This window comes from Leucoraja erinacea, chromosome 31, assembly GCF_028641065.1.
Source record: "Leucoraja erinacea ecotype New England chromosome 31, Leri_hhj_1, whole genome shotgun sequence".
NCBI classification, from domain to species: domain Eukaryota; kingdom Metazoa; phylum Chordata; class Chondrichthyes; order Rajiformes; family Rajidae; genus Leucoraja; species Leucoraja erinaceus.
In genome coordinates this window covers 4,194,196-4,215,919 of record NC_073407.1, presented here as the reverse complement: position 1 = coordinate 4,215,919, position 21,724 = coordinate 4,194,196, and the positions used below count along the sequence as shown (strand labels likewise).

Below are 21,724 nucleotides of genomic sequence, written 5' to 3'. Positions count from 1 at the left end.
ATGTGTTCACAGGGAGAACGTACAAACTCCGTACAGACAGCACCCGTAGTCAGGATCGAACTCGGATCTCTGGCGCAGTAACGGGCCTGTCCCACTTAGGCGATATTTTTGGCTATTGCCTTAGTCATAGCAGTTTGCACGAAAAACCGGCAACTGGACCCCCCTACAACAATGTCTACGACAATGTCTACAACAACCGACCACCTAGTCGACGTCAAGCTACTGCAAGCTACCGACAACCGGCGACCCATTAGGACGTCCACCTTTGACCACGCCTACGTCCAACCGCGACAAGCTACGACCCTGTCGGCGGCAACTGAAGACAATTCAGTCGCCGGTACCTGTCGCCGATTGACGTGGGTTGACGTAGATGGTCGCCAATGGAATTCGCCAAAGTCAGCTAAAAAAATCACCTAAGTGGGACAGGGGCACAAGGCAGCAACTCGACCCCTGCGCCACCATGCCACCCATGTTAAGGTTGTGGCATGTTACTATGTACCTGTGAATGAGTGCAGCAAAACACTCTGAGAGAGACTAAGCTCTGGATCAACGATCTGTCTGTGAAATATCTGCACATTGAGTGTTTGCGTGGGCTCATCTACTCAAACAGTGAAGCTGTACGTTCAGCATCAAAGGGATTGAAACATGATCCTACTCAGTAAGGCATCTGAAGATCTCAGTGTAATAAATTCAAGCATTTTGCTCCGTTTAGCTGCTGTCAGTTCCATTTGACCACCAATGAAGACGACAGATCTCCCTTGCTCCACAACAACCCCCTCCATTTGTGGAGCAGGAAATATCCTCCTGGTGTTTCCGTGGTGTGTTAGAGTCACACACTCATAGTCAAACAGCGGGGAAAGTGGCCCACACTGACCAACATGCCCCATCTACACTAGTCCCACCTGCCCATATTCCTCTAAGCCTATCCTATCCATGTAACTGTCTAACTGTTTCTTAAACATTGTAATAGTAAGCCTCAACTACCTACTCTGGCAGCTCGTTCTGTATACTTGCCAACCAATATGTAAAAAAGTTGCCCCTCAGGCTCCTATTAAATTTTTCCCCACTCACCTTAAACCCATATTCTTTGGTTCTTGATTCCCCGACTCTGGGTAAAACAACTCTGTGCATGTACCTTTTCTATTCCCTTCATGTCCTATACAGCTCTATACTGTATGTTATTGTACACTACCATGCTCTTATACACCACTGTCTATATGATCTTATATACTATATGATCTTATACACCTGTGTCGTGATCTTATGCACCAGTTGTGCAAGCAAGGTTGATATGGAAGTTCAAGTCGGCTGAGATGTACTCGTACACAGAGATGGTTCAAAGGAGCATCAGACGAGAGGGGAGAAGGGTTGGAGGATCCAACTGAGGGAGCTCTGGAGTTGAGCAGCAGAAGGTATGGTCGGCAATGCCCAAACAATGGTATATCTCAGCGGCTTCGCCTCAGTAAATCATTGATTAGGATAAATCAATTGGATTAGTTGGGTCAAGGAGAGAGTGTTCACGTCGCGGCCCTGTTTCCACCAATCTTTCCACCACCACGCACTAGAAGCGCAAGAAGCAACAAGACAGACACCATTGTGTGCAGACGCCGAAAACAACGTCTCATCTTGATGTGGACTCGATATGAAGAAGAAGAATTGGATTAGTGTATATTTTGCTTTACATTTCAATCATGTTGAAAGTATTGGGAGGCCAGTGCCAGGAACATTGCCTTTTGTTACTCTAATAAAAAGCTATGTGTGTAATGTGTAACGTGGAATGTGTTGCCTGTCATCTGGCCACAGACACGGTGATTAAATGGGCCATCACGGCAGACCCTATTGATACAATTGAGGGCTGCACGGTGGCACAGCGGTAGAGTTACAGCCTTGCAGCGCCAGAGACCCAGGTTCGATCCTGACTACGTGTGCTGTCTGTGTGGAGTTTGTACTTTCTCCCCCTGACCCGTGTGGGTTGTCTCCAGGTGCTCCGGTTTCCTCCCGCACTTCAAAGACATGCAGGTTTGTAGGTTAATTGGCTGCTGTACATTGTACATTTTCCCAAGTGTGTGTAGGATAGTGTTAGTGTACGGGGTGATCGCTGGTCGGCGCGGACTTGGTGGGCGGAACAGTCTGTTTCCACGCTGTATAGGTCCTGTCCCACTTGCCAATTTTTTTCGGCGACTGACGTATCAGGTCACCGAAAAAGTCGCGGCGTGACGCAGCTTGCCGAAGTATTGACGTGCGGTGTTTCCTCAAGTGTCGCCCAGAAGCGGCTACTTAGCTCACTGTTTATTAGTAGACTCATTATTTCACTCCATCCCTAGAGCCCAGTGAATTAGTATCAGGGACTTCATATGGGCCTTGTGCATGGTGTGATCAACTATCTTTTCATCGCCCCTACATGCAGTGAGTTTTAAAGATGCTAACAGCTCTGTATAAAAGTGTTTTTCCTTAAATCCCTCTTACAGTAAGTTTTTCCTCCATGCCCTGTGGTTCCTGGTCCATTTGCTGGTGAGAATATCTTCCCTGTGTATATGTAATTGAACCAGTCACAATCTGAGCTGGCTGCATCAAGCCTGCCCAGGGAGTAGGGGCATACCATGTCGAGGTGGATAATTTAGAACCAAGATGATACTTAACTGTGAACCCAAGTTTAAGGATGTCATTCAGGTGGAAAGAAGATTTACAAGAATTGTGCCAGGACTTGAGTGCCTGTGCTATAGGGAGAGGTTGGGCAGGGTGAGACTTTATGCCTTGGAGCGCAGGAGGCTGAGGGGTGATCTTATATGAGAGATCATATAAGATCTCGAGGAAACACTTTTTCTCACAGAGAGTTGTGAGTGTGGAATTCTCTGCCTCAGAGGGCGGTGGAAGCCGGTTCTCTGGATGCTTTCAAGAGAGAGCTAGATAAGGCTCTTAAAAATAGCGGAGTCAGGGGACATGGGGAGAAGGCAGGAACGGGGTACTAATTGGGGATGACCAGCCATGATCACATTGAATGGTGGTGCTGGCTCGAAGGGCCGAATGGCCTACTCCTTCACCTATTGTCTATTGTCTATCACAATAAAATCATGAGAGGAATAGATCGGGTGAAAACACAGAGTATTTTACACAGAGTGGAGGAATCAAGAACCAGAGGATATAGGTTTAAGGCGAGAGGGGAAAGATTTCATAGGGACCTGAGAGGTAACTTTTTCCACACAGAGTTGGTGTGTGTATGCAACGAGCTGTCAGAAGAGGTAGTTGAGGCAAGAACAATAGCAGCATTTAAAAGACACTTGGACAGGTACATGGATAGGAAAAGTTTAGAGGGATGTGGGCCAAAGGTGGGCAGGTGGGACAATAGTAGATGTGGCACCTTGGTCGGCATGGACGAGTTGGGCTGAAGGGCCTGATTCCTCTCTGACTCTAAGCTGGAGCTGGGATGATACAGTAAGTTATTCCTCTCTGTACATCCGTGCCCTTGTTCAGTGAGATGACACTTGGTGGGAGCAGAGTGCACAATGCAACAGGGTGATGTTCTGGCTACGTGTCCAATAGTTTATAAAACACCATCTCCATGAGATTATACAAATGGTTGCCGTCTTTATGGTCCAATGGTGTTTTTATTTGTCACACAGTGAAATTCTTACGTATAGTCCAGCACAGCATTGCCATACCTAAGCACACCGCTGATTAGAAAAGTGTCCAGAATAGTCCACTGAGCCCGCATGTAAGACACGCCATGCTTTTAAGAGCCCAGTCCGAGGTCTAGTTGTTATGAGCGGTGTCCGATCCAGGCAAGGCCCAGGCTGCTGCGGGCCTCCAGCCATCACATTCCTTGACCCTCTCCTCGCCCGTCCATCTCGTTTCCCCTGGGCCTCCTCCCGCAGCCGCCCTCGAGGCCAGACCCCGGTTCCCTCTTCTCTCCCACTGGCCTCACCCCTCGCCAGTAACGCTACAAATAGCTGCTCCAGAGTCTAACTAACTGCACCCTCGGGCTGACTGTTGAAGGACTAAAGAATCTGCTGTGATGCTCCATTCATTCACCTGTTCTGTGGCCACATAGGGCGGCACGGTGGCGCAGCAGTAGAGTTGTTGCCTTACAGCGCCGGAGAGACGGTTCAATCCTGACTGCGGGTGCTGTCTGTACGGAGGTTGTACGTTCTCCCCATGACCGCGTGGGTTTTCCATGTGGGTGCTCCGGTTTCCTCCCTCACTCCAAAGACGTACAGGTTTGTAGGTTCATTGGCTTGGTATAAATGCAAATTGTCCCTAGTGTGTGTAGGATAGTGTTAGCATAGGGGTGATCGCTGGTCAGCGCGGACTCGGTGGGCCACAGTCCCTGTTTCCGTGCTATATCTCTAAACTAAACTAAACTAAACTAAACTAAACAAACTAAACTAAACTAAACTAAACAGGTTGTTATTAGAATAGCAAGGGAAGTGTTCCTGGCAATGGGCTCCCAATACTTTAAAGATGATTAAAACCTGAAGCAAAACATATTCAAATCCAAGTGACGAAAATTCACGTCCACTTTCAATCACAGGAATTGGGTCAAGGAAAGAGCGTTCACATTGTGGCCCTGTCTCCACCAATCTCTCCACAAGAAGCGACAAGACAGACACCAGTACATGCAGATGCAGAGAAATGTGTTCAGCTCCAGCAACTTCTAATCTTGTGTGGACTCGACAAGAAGAAGATTACATCAGATTCTATTTCAGCTCCATTCCTCACTTGGGATTGAGTTGGATGGTTCCATGCGTTGGCTTGCTGCAGTTTAATCTACAAAATGCAGCGTTGACTCAGCGTGTGCCTTGAAATGAGATTTAAATGTCTCTCTCCTGCTTTCATTCCCTTCCCTAATTGTTCCTCTATGATTGAATGGCGGAGTAGACTCGATGGGCTGAATGGCCAAATACTTCTCCTATAACATATGAAGATGAACAAATAGCTGGGTTTAACGTAGGAGGAGCGGGGAATTTTAGTTTGGTTTAGTTTAGAAATCCAGCACAGAAACAGGCCCTTTTGCTCACTGAGACTAGCGATCCCCACACACTAACACTATCCTACACACGCTCTGGACAAGTTACAATTCACAGAAGCCAATTAGCCTACAAACCTGTACGTCCTTGGAGTGTGGGAGAAAACCGGATCTCCCGGAGAAAACCCACGCGGGTCACAGGGAGAACGTACAAACTCTGCACAGACAGCAGTCAGGATCAAACCTGGGTCTCTGGTGCTGTAAGGCAGCAACTCTACCGTTGTGCCATCCATGTCTAACTCCGCCGTGCTTTACAGCTCACTGCCCACCCTCCCCGGACCAATGCTTCATGGAGTCTAAAATTGGGCAGAGAAATACAAATGACTCTTAATCACTGTCCCCAATGGCAGAGTGGTGTAGCAGTAGAGCTGCAGCCTCACAATGCCAGAGACCCATATTCCATCCTGACCTTGAATGCTGTCTGTGTGGAGTTTGTACGTTCTCCCTGTGACTGCGTGGGTTTTACCCAGGTGCTCCGGTTTCCTCCCATACTCCAAAGAAATACTGGTTTGTAGGTTAATTGGCTTTGGTCAAATTGTAAAATTGTACCTAGTGCTGGTGTACGCGGTGATCACTGGTGGGCCCGAGGCCCTGTTTGTTTGGTGTATTTTAGTTTTGTTTAGTTCAGAGATGCAATGCAGAAACAGGCCCTTCGGCCCACAAAGTCCCTGCTGACCAGTGATCTACGCACACTAACACTATCCTACACACCCTAGGGACAGTTTACATTTTTATCAAGCCAATTAACCAACAAACCTGTACGCCTTTGGAGTGAGGGAGGAAACAGCAGCACCTGGAGAAAACCCACGTGGTCACAGAGAGAACGTACAAACTCCGTACCGACAACACCCGTCGTCATACTCAAACCCGGGTCTCTGACACTGTATGGCAGCTACTCTACCGCTGCGCCACCGTGTCAAGGTGATGAAGCCGAATTTTAGTTAAAAATATAAGAAGATATTAAATTGGTTTCTGGGCTAGCTTACAGCTTATATTTAGTCTCAAATTAGGCTTGCCTTAGGTTGCGGGTGTGTGAGATAATAAATCCTATAACATTGTCTCCCAAGTGACAGGCAGAGGAGAAGCTAGAGAGATAGCTGGTCAAATCTTTGAAGTGAGATGCCATAAAGCAAATGACCAATGTTTATGAGGGACCAAGTGACAAAGAAGAACCAGGGAAGTGGAGATAAAATGGCCTATGTTTATGGGGGAGGAGGTGATAGAGGAAGAGAGACATAGTTGGTCACATCTTTGAAGCAAGAGGCAATAAAGCTAATGGCCAATATTTTTAGTATATCTTGTACCATGTAAACAAAAGGCCTTTGATGTGATGCAATCTGTGGAAACCTTTTCCTGTACCTCTGACTTGATTAATGTCTGTGGAATGTGCTAAGGGGACGAAAAAAACCCTATTTAAGGCAATGTAATTCTGTTGTTAAGGGAAGGTGGCTGAGCACAGTTAAGTGTCTACATTGGTCACTTAGCTGGAGTTCTCCCTCCCTTCCATCGGCCGATGTTAAGTAAAGTTTTGCACTGGTCTACCAAACAGTTTGTGTGGTGTCTGTTTATTAAGAAGCGAACCTGGTTTAGTAGTTAAGATAAGTAGCTTTTTCAAAAGGTCCAGACTTAAATCCCCCATGGTGTCCTCCAGAGGAGAGACATGTTGACGCTTACCTTCCCCCTGGGACGAGGGGAGGACAGGCATCTCCTGGCCGGTTGGTGTCTGTGGAGAACTCTGTGAACTCGCATCTCTCGAGCTCCCGCCGGACGCCGCATTCATCGATGAGACAGCTGATGTGAAGTAAATGTCTGACTGGATAGAGGGATAGAGAACCAACAGTCAGTCAATGCTCGACCAAGTATCCCAGACCCAACAGTTGTTTAGCTTAGAGATACAGCCCGGAAACAGGCCCTTTGGCCCACCGAGTCCGCGCCGGCTGGCCACAAGGGTGCTCTGTACAGCATCAATATATCCAGAAGATAGATACAAAATACCGGAGTAACTCATTGGGACGGGCAGCATCTCTGGAGAGAGGGAATGGGTGACGTTTCGGGTCGAGACCCTTCCAAGGATCCAATTTATCCAAGCAGGACAGCACCCAGCACAGTGGTAGAGTTGCTGCCTTACAGCGCCAGAGACCCAGGATCAATCCTGACTATGGTTGCCGTCTGTACGGAGTTTGTATGCTGTCCACGTGACCCCGTGGGTTTTCTCCGCCTGCTCTGATTTCCTCCCACGTTCCTTACAAATTTATAAACTCGCTCCAAGGACTTGCGGTTTTTATGTTAATTGGCCTCTTTAAATTGTCCCTGGCGTTTTGGATAGAACTAGTGTACGGGCGAATGCTGGCCGGCGAGGTTTTGGTGGGCCGTATGACTTGATTCCACACTCTATCTCTAAACTAACCTGAACCAAAGTTTCCAGCATATGCAGTATTTAAATCTATTGGCATTTTACATTGCTCAACACCAGTTATATTTGTGCACCAGGAATCTTCAATGATTGCGAATAAGAACAACAAGTTATATATTTGACACCAACTTTAACGTGGACAAATGTCTCAATGTTTGCTTATTTGGCAAAGTCTGACACCCCCATATGGAGATCTTCGGACAGACCAAACCAACAGGTTTTAATGAGCATCTTAAAGTTGTATGAAGGAACTTTCAGATGAGGTTGCCAACTTTCTCACTCCCAAATAAGGGACAAAAGGTCAAAATACGGGACAAATTCTCGATGGTAATTCGTCGACCGACCCGGCCGTGGCTGGGTGAATGATGAGTTGGCCCGGGTGCTGGCGGGCCAGCTGAGGAGTTTTGGCACCGATTTGAACCGATTATCGGCCATGAGAAGGAGGGGTGGCGGTGTCGACGGTAAGCGAAGGTTCGAAGGTCGGACCTTCAGAGTGCCGTGCCTGAGTGAGTGAACTGCCAGCCCACCAGCCATGAGTGAGTGAACTGCCAGCCCACTAGCCGTGAGGCTGCCGACCGACGGGGCGCTGCTGCTGCACCCCATGGGTTGCACTGCACCAGGACAGATGAGGCGGGGCTGGACACTACACTCCGACCCAACAGTCCCCTCGACCCAAGTAGTAGCAATCAAATACGGGACAAGGGTGGTCCCGTGTGGGACAAACCGATTTAGCCCAATATACGGGATGTCCCGGCTAATACGGGGCAGTTGGCAACCCTATTTTCAGAGCCCAGGGGAGCAGCAGCTGAAGGCACAGCCAATATTTGGAGCAACAATGCTCCAAGGGATCTCATTAGACCAGAAATAGAGGAGTACAAAGGTCTGTGAGGGTTGAAGGGCTGGAGGAGGTGACAAAGCCAGGGGGGGTGGCAAAGGTGGAAACAAGGGTGAAGATGTTAAAGGATGTTTCCACCAGTGGGAGAATCTAGACATACCTTCAGAAAGGCGAGGATGAGGAATTTCTTTAGTCAACAGGATGGCAAATCTGTGAAATTCATTGCCACAGACGGCTGTGGAGGCCAAGTCAGTGGATATTTTTACGTTGGAAATTGATAGATTCTTGATAAGTACGGGTGTCAGGGGTTATGGGGAGATGGCAGGAGAATGGCTTCGAGAGGGATAGATGAACCATGATTGAATGTTGGAGTAGGCTTGAAGGGCTGAATGGCCTAATTCTGCTCCTAGAAGTTATAAACTTATAAACCTAACACTAAGTTGGGGCTTGTAGGAGCTAGTGCGTGATCAATGGGCACAGGGGGATGAGGGAGTGGGATTTAATGTGAGTTCAAAGAGCAGCAGATGTCCATAGGTTTATAGAGCACAGAGACAGGAGGTGAGATGCAGCAGTAAAGCCTGGAGGTTATCACGGATGTGTACGTGAGGATAGAGCCTGACTTCCCCAACGGAAACTCACAAGGGTTCAACCTCAAAACGTTGATTGGTATGTAATTACCACGGTGCGATCCTGCTCTGACTGGCCGTGAAGAAGTCAGGTTTGTATTGGCCCCAATTTTGTCAGGCTGTGTATTACATAGAAACATAGAAACATAGAAATTAGGTGCAGGAGTAGGCCATTCGGCCCTTCGAGCCTGCACCGCCATTCAATATGATCATGGCTGATCATCCAACTCAGTATCCCGTACCTGCCTTCTCTCCATACCCCCTGATCCCCTTAGCCACAAGGGCCACATCTAACTCCCTCTTAAATATAGCCAATGAACTGGTTTTCGATTGGGCCTCAACTACCCTCTGTGGCAGAGAGTTCCAGAGATTCACCACTCTCTGCGTGAAAAAAGTTCTTCTCATCTCGGTTTTAAAGGATTTCCCCTTTATCCTTTGTGTAAGAAGGAACTGCAGATGCTGGCTTAAACCGTAGATAGACACAAACAGCTGGAGTAACTCAGCGGGACAGGCAGCATCTCTGGAGAGAAGGAACAGGTGACATTTCAGGTTGAGACCCTTCTTCAGATGTCATCAGTTGGGTCTGAAAAAGAGTCTCAACCGAAAACGTCACCCATTCCTTCTCTCCAGAGATGTTACCTGTCCCGCTGAGTTACTCCAGTTGTTTGTGTCTATCACAGGTCAATGATTGGTTACAGTTCGGTCAAGCTGGGGTTTGATTCACCACGGTTGGCTCAAGTTAGGTTTCCATTGGCTCAGGATGGATCAGGTTGGGTTTTGATTGGCCACAGTTCGAACAAGCTGGCTTTCGATTGGCCACAGTTGGGTCAGGGTAAGTTTTGATTGGCTGGCGTTGGGTCAGGGTAAGTTTTAATTGGCCACAGTTGGGTCAGGGTGGGTTTCGATTGGCTGGCGTTGGGTGAGATTGGCTTTTGATTGGCTGCAGTTGGGGCAGGTTGCCTACAATTGGTTAGGGTTGGGCCAGGTTCATTTTCGATTGGTCCCAGCTGGGTCAGAGTGGGTTTCGATTGGCTGTCATTGGGTCAGGGAGGGTTTCGATTGGCTGGCGTTGAGTCAGGTTGGCCTTCCCAAGTCCAGGTGATGCCAGAGTTTTCCAGTTGACGGGCTTCTGATGGGCCGACCGTGGCAGACAGACAGACAGACAGACAGACAGACAGACGTGGTGACAGGGACCGGAGCTCCTACCTGTGAAGCCGTGAGATGGAGTTCCAACATGACAGCGGTGTGCACGAGGTTTCCGTTCACCACCAGCCGAATCTCAATGGAATCCGTGGTGAAGGCCAAGATGTAGGGAAACGCACAGACTGCGGGGAGAGAGAAAGAGAGAGAGAGATGTCAACAGTGATGTTACCAGGACATTCCCCACGAGATCCCCACTGCTTGACTCCGGTGGGAAGGGGCAGGAGGAGAGTTACAGTGGTGGTGTTGGTGGGAGGGCTATACCAGGGGATTGCCTTCCTCTGTAACCCACAGCTACACTGAGGCAGTTGGTTGCTGCAGCTGAGGCGGTGCTGGTGTAAACGTGGGAGGCGGCAAGTTGGGACTGAGGAGGCTGCAGGCTGTGGAGAGTGGGCGATGTTACACAAGGTCCGTCCCAGAGTGGGTGCGGGGGGCATCAATGCGAGAGGGGGTGAGTGTAGAGTGGAGGAGGGATCAGTGACAGGGTTGGTGTGGGGGTGTCACATTGGGGGGGAGGGGGGGTCACATTGTAGGGGGGGGAAGGTAGTAAGAGGGTCAGTGTGGGGGGGAATTAGCTGGGGGGGAGGTCAGTGCGAAGGGGGACAACTTGGGTAGAACGGTGACGCATCGGTAGAGCTGCCCCCTCACAGTGCCAGGGACCCGGGTTCAATCCCGACCTCGAGTGCTCTCTGCGTGGAGTTTCCACATTCTCCCCGGTGCTACGGTTTCCTCCAACACCACAAAGACGTGCGGGTTTGTAGGTTTAATCGGCCCTCTGTAAAAATTGCCCCACTGGTGGGCAGGGAGTGGGTGAAAAAGTGGGGATAGCGTAGATATAGTGGGAACGGGTGATCGATGGTTGGTGGGCCTGCATCTCTAGACTAAACTAAACTAGAGGGGGTGGGGGAGTAGTGCGGGGTCTGTGTGGGGTGGGGTCACAGTGCGGGTGGGTCTATGTGGGGTGGGGTCACAGTGCGGGTGGGTCTACGTGGGGTGGGGGGTCACAGTGCGGGTGGGTCTATGTGGGGTGGGGTCACAGTGCGGTGGGTCTATGTGGGGTGGGGTCACAGTGTGAGACGTCAGTGTGTGGGTCATTATTGGAGGGGGGGTTGATGTGGGGGGGTTGATGGGGGGGGGGGGGTTGATGTGGGGGGGGTTGATGTGGGGGGGGGTTGATGTGGGGGGGGTTGATGTGGGGGGGGTTGATTGATGGGGGGGGTTGATGTGGGGGGGGTTGATGTGGGGGGGGGTGATGTGGGGGGGTTGATGTGGGGGGGGGGGGGTGATGTGGGGGGGGGGGGGGATGTGGGGGGGGGGGGGGGGATGTGGGGGGGGGGGTTGATGTGGGGGGGGTTGATGTGTGGGGGGGGTTGATGTGGGGGGGGGGGTTGATGTGGGGGGGGGTTGATGTGGGGGGGGGGATTTTGATGTGATGTGGGGGGGGGTTGATGTGGGGGGGGGGGGGGGGGGTGATGTGGGGGGGGTGATGTGGGGGGGGTTGATGTGGGGGGGGTGATGTGGGGGGGGTGATGTGGGGGGGGGTTGTTGATGTGGGGGGGTTGATGTGGGGGGGGGTTGATGTGGGGGGGGGGTGATGTGGGGGGGGGTGATGTGGGGGGGGGGGGGGGGTTGATGGGGGGGGGATGATGTGGGGGGGATGATGTGGGGGGGGGTTATAGTGTGGGGCAGTCACAGTGTGTGGGGGGGGGGGGGGGGTCAGTGTGTGGGTCTGCACTGATGGGGGACAGTGAGATATACTCTAACCAGGAGTGGAGAAGCTACCAACAACCGCTGCCAGGGGTGATGCAGCCCCGAGGTCAGACCGCAAGGGAAAGCCCCTCACCGGCCGGCTCTCGGTGAAACCAGTTTCATCGCAACGTTTAACTCCCTTTGCTGGTTTCATGCATCTGCCCATGAGAGGGCGAAGTCACAGGGAAGCCTGTGATTGTGATGACAAAGCATTTGGAAGGTCTGCGCTCCTTGCGGCCTGGTGTACCTACCGATGGAGTTGGGCACCTGGTTCCAGCAGAAGTGGAAGTCAGAGGGCGAGGGCTGCACCAGCGGAGAGCCACCGTTAAAGGGGCACACCTTCTTGTAGTAGCACACGTCTGCGGGCCAACAGAGGACAACCCCATCACCGCATGGCAATCAAACATGTACTGCAATGGCAGCTCCAAACCCCAACCAGAGGCAAGTCATACAGTGTGGAAACAGGCCCTTCAGCCCAACATGTCCCAGCTACACTAGTCCCACCTAGAGTCATAGAGTGATACAGCGTGGAAACGGGCCCTACCTGCCCACACTGGCCAACATGTCCCGGCCCGAAACGTTGCCTATTTCCTTCCAGGGCTTCGGCCCGAAACGTTGCCTATTTCCTTCGCTCCATAGATGCTGCCTCACCCGCTGAGTTTCTCCAGCATTTTTATCTACCCTTGGCTGTCTAGTCATTTGAGGTTAGTTATTACCATTGGGAGAGCGTTTGAACTTGGGATCATCAAACTACCAGAACTGGAGGATGGTGGATAGACAGAAAAAGCTGGAGTAACTGAACGGGACTGGCAGCATCTCAGGCGGGAAGGAATGGGTGACGTTTCGGGTGGAGAACCTTCTTCAGGAGGATGGTAGGTATCTCAGATGGTTAAAGAAGTGACTACTGCGATTAGAGAAGAGATTACAGAGCTCAGGAAGGTTGAGACCATGGGTGCATTTGAATATAAATGTATATAAACATGGAGAGCTCTGCAGAGTTTAATTTTCCCCATACAACAAACTCATGCTGCGCAGAAACCTAAATTAGGATCATTCTCTGCAGTTCCCCATTGTCTAACGACAAGAGATTTGCAACCTACAAATATCGTGTGGTGCAGATGAATAGATGAGCACCACAAAGGTAGATGCCCTGACACGACTGTGAGGTGAGAACATCGCTTGTTCAATTTTAAACCGATTTTTCTTATCTTTATTAAACCAAACTTTACCGAAACAGTTTATAGGAATACTGAAGAAAATAGTTTTACTGCTTATTTTGGTAAAAATCGACAAATATATTTTCACGTGTTTAGTTTAGTTTAGAGATACAGCGCGGAAACAGGCCCTTCGGCCCACCGAGTCCATGCCGACCAGCGATCATCACACATTAACACCATCCTACACCCACTAGGGACAATTTTTACATTTACCATTGTACGTTTAACCTACAAACCTGTCCGTCTTTGGAGTGTGGGAGAAAACCGAAGATCTAGGAGAAAACCCACGCAGGTCACGGGGAGAACGTACAAACTCTGTACCGACAGCACCCGTAGTCGGGATCGAACCCGGGTCTCCGGCGCTGCATTCGCTGCAAGGCAGCAACTCTACCACTGCGCCACCGTGACCGCCCTGCCACCGTGCTGTAGGGGGACTTCATAGAATCTTACCGAATAGTGAAAGGCCTGGATAGTGTGGATGTGGAGAGGATGCTTCCACCAGTGAGAGTCTAGGACCAGAGGACACAGCCTCAGAATAACAGGATGTGCCTTTAAGAAGGAGATGAGGAGGAATCAGAGGGTGGTGAATCTGTGGAATTCATTGCCACAGACGGCTGTGGAGGCGGTCAATTGATATTTTTAAGGTAGAGATTGATAGATTCTTGATTAGTATGGGTGTCTGGGGTTCTGGGAAGAAGGCAGGAGAATGGGGTTGAGAGGTAGATCAGCCATGATTGAATGGCAGAGTAGACGATGGGCCGAATGGCCTAATTCTGATCCTCTGACATATAAAGATGAACTTATCAATTTAATTTATTAATTGCTGTCATATAAAGTTTGCAAAGGCAGAGGGAATGCAAAGCCAATGGAATTGAAGAGAAATTATTGAAATGTTTATCGTTCCGGTCCCACTGCCCAGACAATCAAAGACTTGTCCCACCCTGGTCATTCCTTCTTCTCCCTGCTCCCGACAGGCAGAAGGTACAGAAGCTTGAAAGCGCGCACCACCAGACTCAGGAACAGCTTCTTCCCCTCTGTTATCGGGCTTCTGAACGGTCCTTCCATAAGCCAGGGTACTGTCCGATTCACCTCGACCCCATTGGGGACATTGGCCTCTGTCTATGGTTATATGCGCTCCAATGCTGAGAACTATATTCTGCACTCTGTATCTCCCCCTTTGCTCTACCTATTGTACTTGAGTTTGACGTGATTGTGTTTATGTATAGTGTTATCTGATCAGTTTGGCCATGCAAAAACAAAGCCTTTCATTGTACCTCAGTACACACGACAATAATAAACCAAAACATACTCATGCACTCTGCAATGACAGAAAACTGAAGAGAAGATATTCCCTTGCAACAATAAGACAGAATATAAAAGTAATAATTTCCGATTAACGTAAGTAAGTGTGTGAAATGCTTTGACTTACAGTTATAACAGAGTAGGAGTCCAGCTTCACCATCTTCATACACATCAATAGCTGCAACAAAAGTAACCTGCAATGATAATGGGTATGAGTAGTGCATAATGTCGGCAAGAGGTATGGACAGCCTTAACTTCTAAACACGGAAGGGCGGCTTCACCATCTCCAAGGCGTTCCCTCCACAGTAATCGACAAGCAAAATACCGCAGATGCGGGGGAATCTGAAATAAAATCCTGAGAAGACTCGGTGCGGCAGTCAGCATCTGTGGTGAAAACTGTTAGCGTTTCGGTTCGAGGCCTTTCCATCGGGAAATTAGAACGGTTCAACAGCAAACACGTGTCACTGCCCTCAGAACGTAGCATTGGCTTCGAAGATAGACACAAAGTGCTGGAGGAACTCAGCCAAGTAAGGCAAGGTCTTGTCATTAAAGGGTCTGTCCCACTTGGGCGTCATTTGCGCATAATTTACGTGACATCATTTACGCGTCACAACGCACGACGTGCGACGTCGTGTCGCGCACGTGATGCGAGCGTGGTGCGCATTAGGCGCGCATGGTGCATGGTGACATAGGCAGTGACGAGCGGTCGTGAGCAGCACCTCAGGATTTTGGGATATACGAAATCTTGCGTGACTCGCAAATGACGCCCAAGTGGGACAGGCCCTTAACTCAGTGGGTCAGGCAGCATTCCTGGTGAAAAAGGATGGGTGATGTTTCTGGTCAGGACCCTTCTGCAGTGACTTCAACAGTTTCAGAAAACCACCCATTTCCATAGAACATAAAACAGTGCAGCACAGGAACAGGCCCTTCAGCCCACAACATCTGTACCGAATATTAGATGTGGACGAGTTAGTTACTAAGTTTGAAGATGACATCAAAAAGTTAGTTTAACACAAGTTGAACCAATCACCTTTGCCTGAACATGATCCATATCGTTCCATTCTCTGCATATCCATGTGCCTATCTACAAGTCTCTTAAATGCCACTATCGTATCTGCCTCAACAGTGTATTCCAGGCCCCAAACACTTTCCGTATAAAAATGACAAACTTTGAACTTTGCCCCTCTCGCACTAAAGTTTTGCCCGTCAGACATTTCTATCCTGGGAAAATAGTTCTGACTGTCTACCCTATCTATGACATTTTTTATATACTTCTATCAGCACTCCACACAATTTCCAACGTTGCCGAGAAAACAATCCATGTCGGTCCAACCTTTGCTGATAGCTCGTATCTTGATCCTGGTAAAACTTCTTCTGCACCCTCTCCAAAGCTTGCACACCCTTCCTGTAATGGGGTGGGCAGAACTGTACTCGATACCCCAAATGCGGCCTAGCCAAAATGTTATAATACTGCGGCATAACGTCCTGACTCTTATACTCGGCCGATGACGGCAACTAATGAAGGCAAGCATACGATGTGCCTCCTTTACCACTCTATCTGTGTGCGTTGTTACTTGCAGCGAGTTACTGCATCGCTACAGCGAGTTGTGGACTTGGTCCCTCTGTAGATCAATGCTGTTAAAGGCCTTAACATTAACGGCATACCTTTCCCTTACATCCGACCTCCCACAAGTGCAACACCTCACATTAAACTTCATCTGCCATTTCCCTACCCATTTGTGGAGATTTACGAGGATGTTGCCAGGACTCGTCTTCTTGTTGGGTCCACGTCAAGATTAGAAGTTGTGGTGGTGGAAAGATTGGTGGAAACAGGGCCGCGACGTGAACGCCCTTTCCTTGACCCCGCCAGGACTCGTGGGCCTGAGCTACAGGGAGAGGTTGAGCTGGCTAGGACTCTACTCCTTGGAGCGCAGGAGGTTGAGTAGAGGGTGAACTTATCGATGTATACAACATCTTGAGAGGAATAGATTAGGAGGTCGCACAGAGTCTCTTGCCCAGACGAGGCCAATCGTAAACCAGAGTACATGGATTTAAGGCGAGAGGGGGGGGAAGATTTAATAGGAACATGAAGATTTCGGAAGTGGCGGCTCTGTGAAACGGCTGCGGCTCGCCTGCAATCTGTCTGTTTTTACTTTTTTGTGTTGTTTTTTTTGTCTTGTTTAGTTAAACTTTTGTTTATTAGGTTGTGTTATGTGTGGGGGGGGGGATGAAACAGGGCTTTCTGTCTCTCCCTTCGGGGGAATGCGACTTTCTTGTCGTATCCCCCTTCTCTTCCCCCGTCTGAGCTGAGGCCTAATGGCGGAGCTGGCGGCCTCCAACCTGCGACCGACCTCGAGGATCCGAAGGTAGAGCCAGCCAGGACTTACCAACACGAGGCTGGCCGTCTTTGAGCTGCGGCGGCGTTCGGGCAGCGGCTCGACTCGGCGCTCCGGTGAGGGTGGACGGTGCGGGGCTGAGACACTCCTGTGTGGGCAGCCCGGCTCCCGGCTGGAAGGCGCTCCTGTAGGGGCGGTCCGGTGCGGGGCTAAGACACTCCTGTGTGGGCGGCCCGGTGCGGGGCTGGAAGGCGCTCCCGTGTGGGCGGCCCGGCTCCCGGCTGGAAGGCGCTCCCGTGTGGGCGGCCCGGCTCCCGGCTGGAAGGCGCTCCCGTGTGGGCGGCCCAGTGCGGGGCTGAGACGCTCCCGTGTGGGCGGCCCAGTGCGGGGCTGAGACGCTCCCGTGTGGGCGGCCCAGTGCGGGGCTGAGACGGTCCCGTGAGGGCGGCCCGGTGCGGGGCAGAGATGGTGCTCCGGCGGCTGAGACGGCGTTCTGGCGGCGGCGACCTGAATCCGGGGCTCGGCCGCGGGCCAGTGGATGACATCGTCGGGAGCTCGCGGGTCACAGGTTGATGCCTGTTTTCCGGACCTCCCGTGGCAACAACTGCATCCGCTGGACTGGAGGGCGGCAGCTTCGACCACCCCCAGGCCGTGGAGCTTGAACCGCGGGACTGACTTACCATCGCCCGGTGGGGTATCGCCTCAGCGCCGGGGGACAAGAGGAGGGAAGAGACAGTAACCCTAAGACTTTTGCCTCCATCACAGTGAGGAGGTGCTTGGTGAACTCACTGTGGTGGATGTTAATTTGTGTTTATTGTGTGTTGTTTATTATTACATGTATGGCTGCAGACAACAACATTTCGTTCAGACTGAAAGGATTCAAGATAAAGGATTCAATTCAGTAACATTTTCACGCAGAGGATGGTAGTTGTATGGAACGAGCTGCTGGAGGAGGTCATTGAAAAAGACGTACAGGTTTGTAGGCTAATTGGCTTGGTAAAACTTTATATTGTCCCTGGTGTGTACAGGATAGTGTTAGTGTACGGGGATCGAAGGTCGGCACGTTGGTGGGACAAAGGGTCTTTTTCCGCGCTGTATCTCTAAACTAAACTAATCTCTGGCTCATATTAAACATTTTCCCTTCATTTCTAATTTTGTTTACAGTTCTGACTGAAGAGTACCGACCTGTAACATTAACCCTGTTTCTCCCCCCACAGATGCTGTCTGACCTGTTGAGGATTTCCGCCATTTGCTGTGTTTAATTCCACTGCCACATCTTGGCAGTGAACTGGTATCCAGGAGCCAACAGCGGCTCACGAGATCATTAACTTCAACAGTGTCAATCAACCAAAGCCAGTGACTGAGAACCGTATAGCTATACAGTGGTCGCAGGTGCAGATGTTTACACAAAGGTTACAACCCCCCCCCCCCCCATCCAATTCCCACACTGACCTCTCTGTCCTGGGCCTCCTCCATTGTCAGAGTGAGGCCTGGTGCAAATTGGAGGAACAGCACCTCATATTTCGCTTGGGCAGCTTACACCCCAGCGGCATGAACATTGACTTCTCTAACTTCAAGTAGCCCTTGCTTTCCCTCTCTTTCCATCCCCTCCACAGTCCCAGTTCTTCCACCAGTCGGACTGTGTCTGACTACATTTTATCAGTTTTGTTGATACCTGCCCCCAGCTAACAATGATCTATTCTTTCCTTAAACCACATCCCCTTTGTCCTCTTTTCACACCTTACACTTCCTTATCTATGTATCTCCCTCTCCCCTGATGGCAGTCTGAAGAAGGGTCTCGACCCGAAATATCGCCCTTTCCTTCTCTCCACAGATGCTGCCTGTCCCACTGAGTTCCTCCAGCATTTTGTGTCTATCATTGTTAGAATATTTCACTCATGCTGATTAGATGTGGCATTAATGAATATTAACACATGGGCAATACATCAAATGTAGAAAATTACACGAAATGCATTCAGTATAGAAATTGGTTTTGAACAGTACAGATTTCAACTGGGCTCAAGATTCTCGACTCAAGATTAGGCTTAACAATTTCAGATAAAGATTCTGATATTGCCACTTCAATTTTTTTCCTTTAGAGAAACGTTATAGAAACAGGCACTTTGGCCCATCGAGTCCATGCTGACCAGTGACCCCTGTACATGAACACAGACTCGGGCCAATTTACAATTTTGGTTTTACTGAAGCCAATTAACGTACAAACCCGTGTGCAGTGCAGGAGGGAACTGCAGATGCTGGTCTACACCAAAGTGAGGCACAAAACGCTGGAGTAACTCAGCGGGTCAGACAGCATCTCTGGAGCAAAAGGAATAGGTGAAGTTTCGGGTCGAAACCCTTCTTTACACAAACTTACAAACTTGTACGCCTTTGGAGTATGGGAGGAAACCGGAGCGCCCGGAGAAGATGCGCGTGGCCACAGGGAGAACGTGCAAACTCTGTACAGACAGCACCCGTAGTCAGGATCGAACCTGGGTCTCTGGCGCTGTGAGGCAGCAACTCTACCTCCGTGCCACTGTGCCGCCCTCAAAGTTTTGTTTAATTATGCATCACCTTCTATGCTCACGTATCTTCACCTCTTTATTCAGTACCCCTTACTCAACCTCTACCACATTCAGATTCTTTCTCCCCACTGCCTGTTACTCTGCATCTAAAAAAAACTGTTTTATCGTGATTTTTCCCCCCTCCAGTCCTGATAAAAGGTTGTTAGCCTGAAAGGTTATCTCCTTCCTCAGACACTGCAGGCTTGCTGAGCATTTATCAGTTCCACTATAATTAAACGCATTAAATTTGAGGAATCATTAGAATGTCTGCAAACTGTGTCATCTGATGCCAATGATGGACACAAAATGCTGGAGTAACTCAGCGGGTCCGGCAGCATTTCTGGAGAGAAGGAATAGGTGACGTTTCGGGTCGGGACCCTTCTTCAGACTGGTTTTATGACCAAGCATCTGCAGTTCCTTGTAACCAGTATATCTGATCCCTTCACCAGTTTTGAGAACAGCTTCTTCACCACTGTTGTGAGTCCCTGATGCAGCGGGTAGTACCGCTACCTCACAGCGCCAGAGACCTGGGTTCGATCCTGACCTCGGCTGCTGTCTGTTGCACGTCTGCATGCTCCCTCTATGACTGCGAGGGTTTCCTCCTGTACCCCAAAGAAGTGCGGGTTTTGTAGGTTAACTGGCCCTCAGTAAATCGCCCCGAGTGTGTAGGGAGTGGATGAGAAAGTGGAACAACATAGAACTCGTGTGATGGTCGGTGTGGACTCGATGAGCCAACGGGCTATTTCCCTGCTGTATCTCCAAACACTTGAAGGGACCTCTCATGAGTTAAGGGTGAATTTCTGATCTTCCAATCTACCTTCTTGCGCCACTTGCACTATTTTGTTCCTGCACTTTCCCTGTGGCTTCGACACAACATTCTGTCCTCTGTTCATGTTCTCTTTTGCACGACCTGCTGTACTTGTGGACGGTGTGATTGACCTCATCTTCACTGTACGTAGCATCAGCAACAATAATAAGCCAAGCCTGGCACACAATCAACAAGACAAACAGAAAGATGAAACCATTGCAGTGCACGATGGGTGCAGCTTGAGCAGATGCTGCCTCATTGGGCCAGGGTTCAATACCAACCTCTGGTGCCAACTATTAGTGTGTATGTTCTCACTGTGACCATGCGGACTTCCTCCCACATCCCGAAGATTGTGGAGGTAGGATAATTGCCATCTGTAAAGGGCTCCTCCAGAGGTGGAATCTAGGGGAAGTTGACACACAAACCAACCACCCTTCCATTGACTCCATCTACACTTCACGCTGCCTCGGCAAGGCCACCAGCATAATCAAGGACCAGTCTCACCCCGGCCACTCCCTCTTCTCCCCTCTCCCTTCAGGCAAGAGGTACAAAAGTTTGAAAACACACACCTCCAGTTTCAGGGTACCATTTCTTCCCAGCTGTTATCAGGCAACTGAACCATCCTCTCACCAATGAGACAGTTCTCCTGACCTCCCATCTACCTCAAAGGAGACCCTGGGACTATCTTTAATTGGACTTTACCTTGCACTAAATGTAATACCTTTTATCCTGTATCTGTACACTGTGGATGGCTTGATTGCAATCACGTATAGTCTTTCCCGCTGACTGGACAGCATGCAACAAGAAAGCTTTTCACGGCATAATACTCTAAACTTGATGGGAATGTGAGCAACAGATGGTGCAGAGAAAGTAACAGGGGAGTGTGAGCCCAGCATAGACTGGATAGGCCGAATGGCTTCCTATGTGTTGATGGAAAGACAGCAGACTCCCAGTAGCCAGGATAGTCACAAGATCTGGTATCACTGTGATGGCTGAAAATCTCCAGCGGTCTGCCTATGAAACCTATTTGGGATTGTAGTTCGCCACTTAGAGTTCTAGCTCCAGTCAGGGCAGTTGGTCAAACGGGTTAATGGAGGAGCACAGTGGCACTGGGTGATGCAGCGGTAGAGTTGATGCCTCACAGCACCGGACACCCAGGTTTGCAGCGTAGGTTCACAAAGTTAATTCCCGGGATGGCGGGACTGTCATTTGCTGAGAGAATGCAGCAGCTGGGCTTGTACACTCTGGAGTTTAGAAGGATGGGAGGGGATCTTATTGAAACACATAAGATTATTAAGGGTTTGGACACGCCAGAGGCAGGAAACATGTTGCCGATATTGGGGTAGTCCAGAACCAGGGGCCACAGTTTAAGAATAAGGGGCAAGCCATTTAGAACGGAGACGAGGTAACACTTTTTCTCACAGTGAGTGGTGAGTCTGTGGAATTCTCTGCCTCAGAGGGCGGTGGAGGCTGGTTCTCCGGATACTTTCAAGAGCGAGCTGGATAGGGCTCTTAAAGATAGCGGAGTCAGGGGAGATGAGGAGAAGGCAGGAACGGGGTACTGATTGGGGATGATCAGCCATGATCACATTGAATGGCAGTGCTGGCTCAAAGGGCCGAATGGCCTACTCCAGTACCTGTTGTCTATTGTTTG

The 21,724-nt window shown here is 49.9% G+C and overlaps 1 protein-coding gene across 2 annotated transcripts in view; it reads right to left on the bottom strand.

Annotated features, from left to right (window-relative positions):
• LOC129711834 (GTPase-activating Rap/Ran-GAP domain-like protein 3) overlaps nucleotides 1-21,724 on the bottom strand; it is an 82,638-nt gene that overhangs the window by 18,026 nt on the left and 42,888 nt on the right. For both annotated transcript variants that reach the window (XM_055659788.1, XM_055659789.1), the window contains 4 exons: nucleotides 14,493-14,559; nucleotides 12,098-12,205; nucleotides 10,104-10,222; nucleotides 6,698-6,836 (listed from right to left, as the gene is read on the bottom strand). In XM_055659788.1, the coding sequence (XP_055515763.1) occupies nucleotides 6,698-6,836; nucleotides 10,104-10,222; nucleotides 12,098-12,205; nucleotides 14,493-14,559 (433 nt within the window). The remainder of the gene's footprint in view (nucleotides 1-6,697; nucleotides 6,837-10,103; nucleotides 10,223-12,097; nucleotides 12,206-14,492; nucleotides 14,560-21,724) is intronic.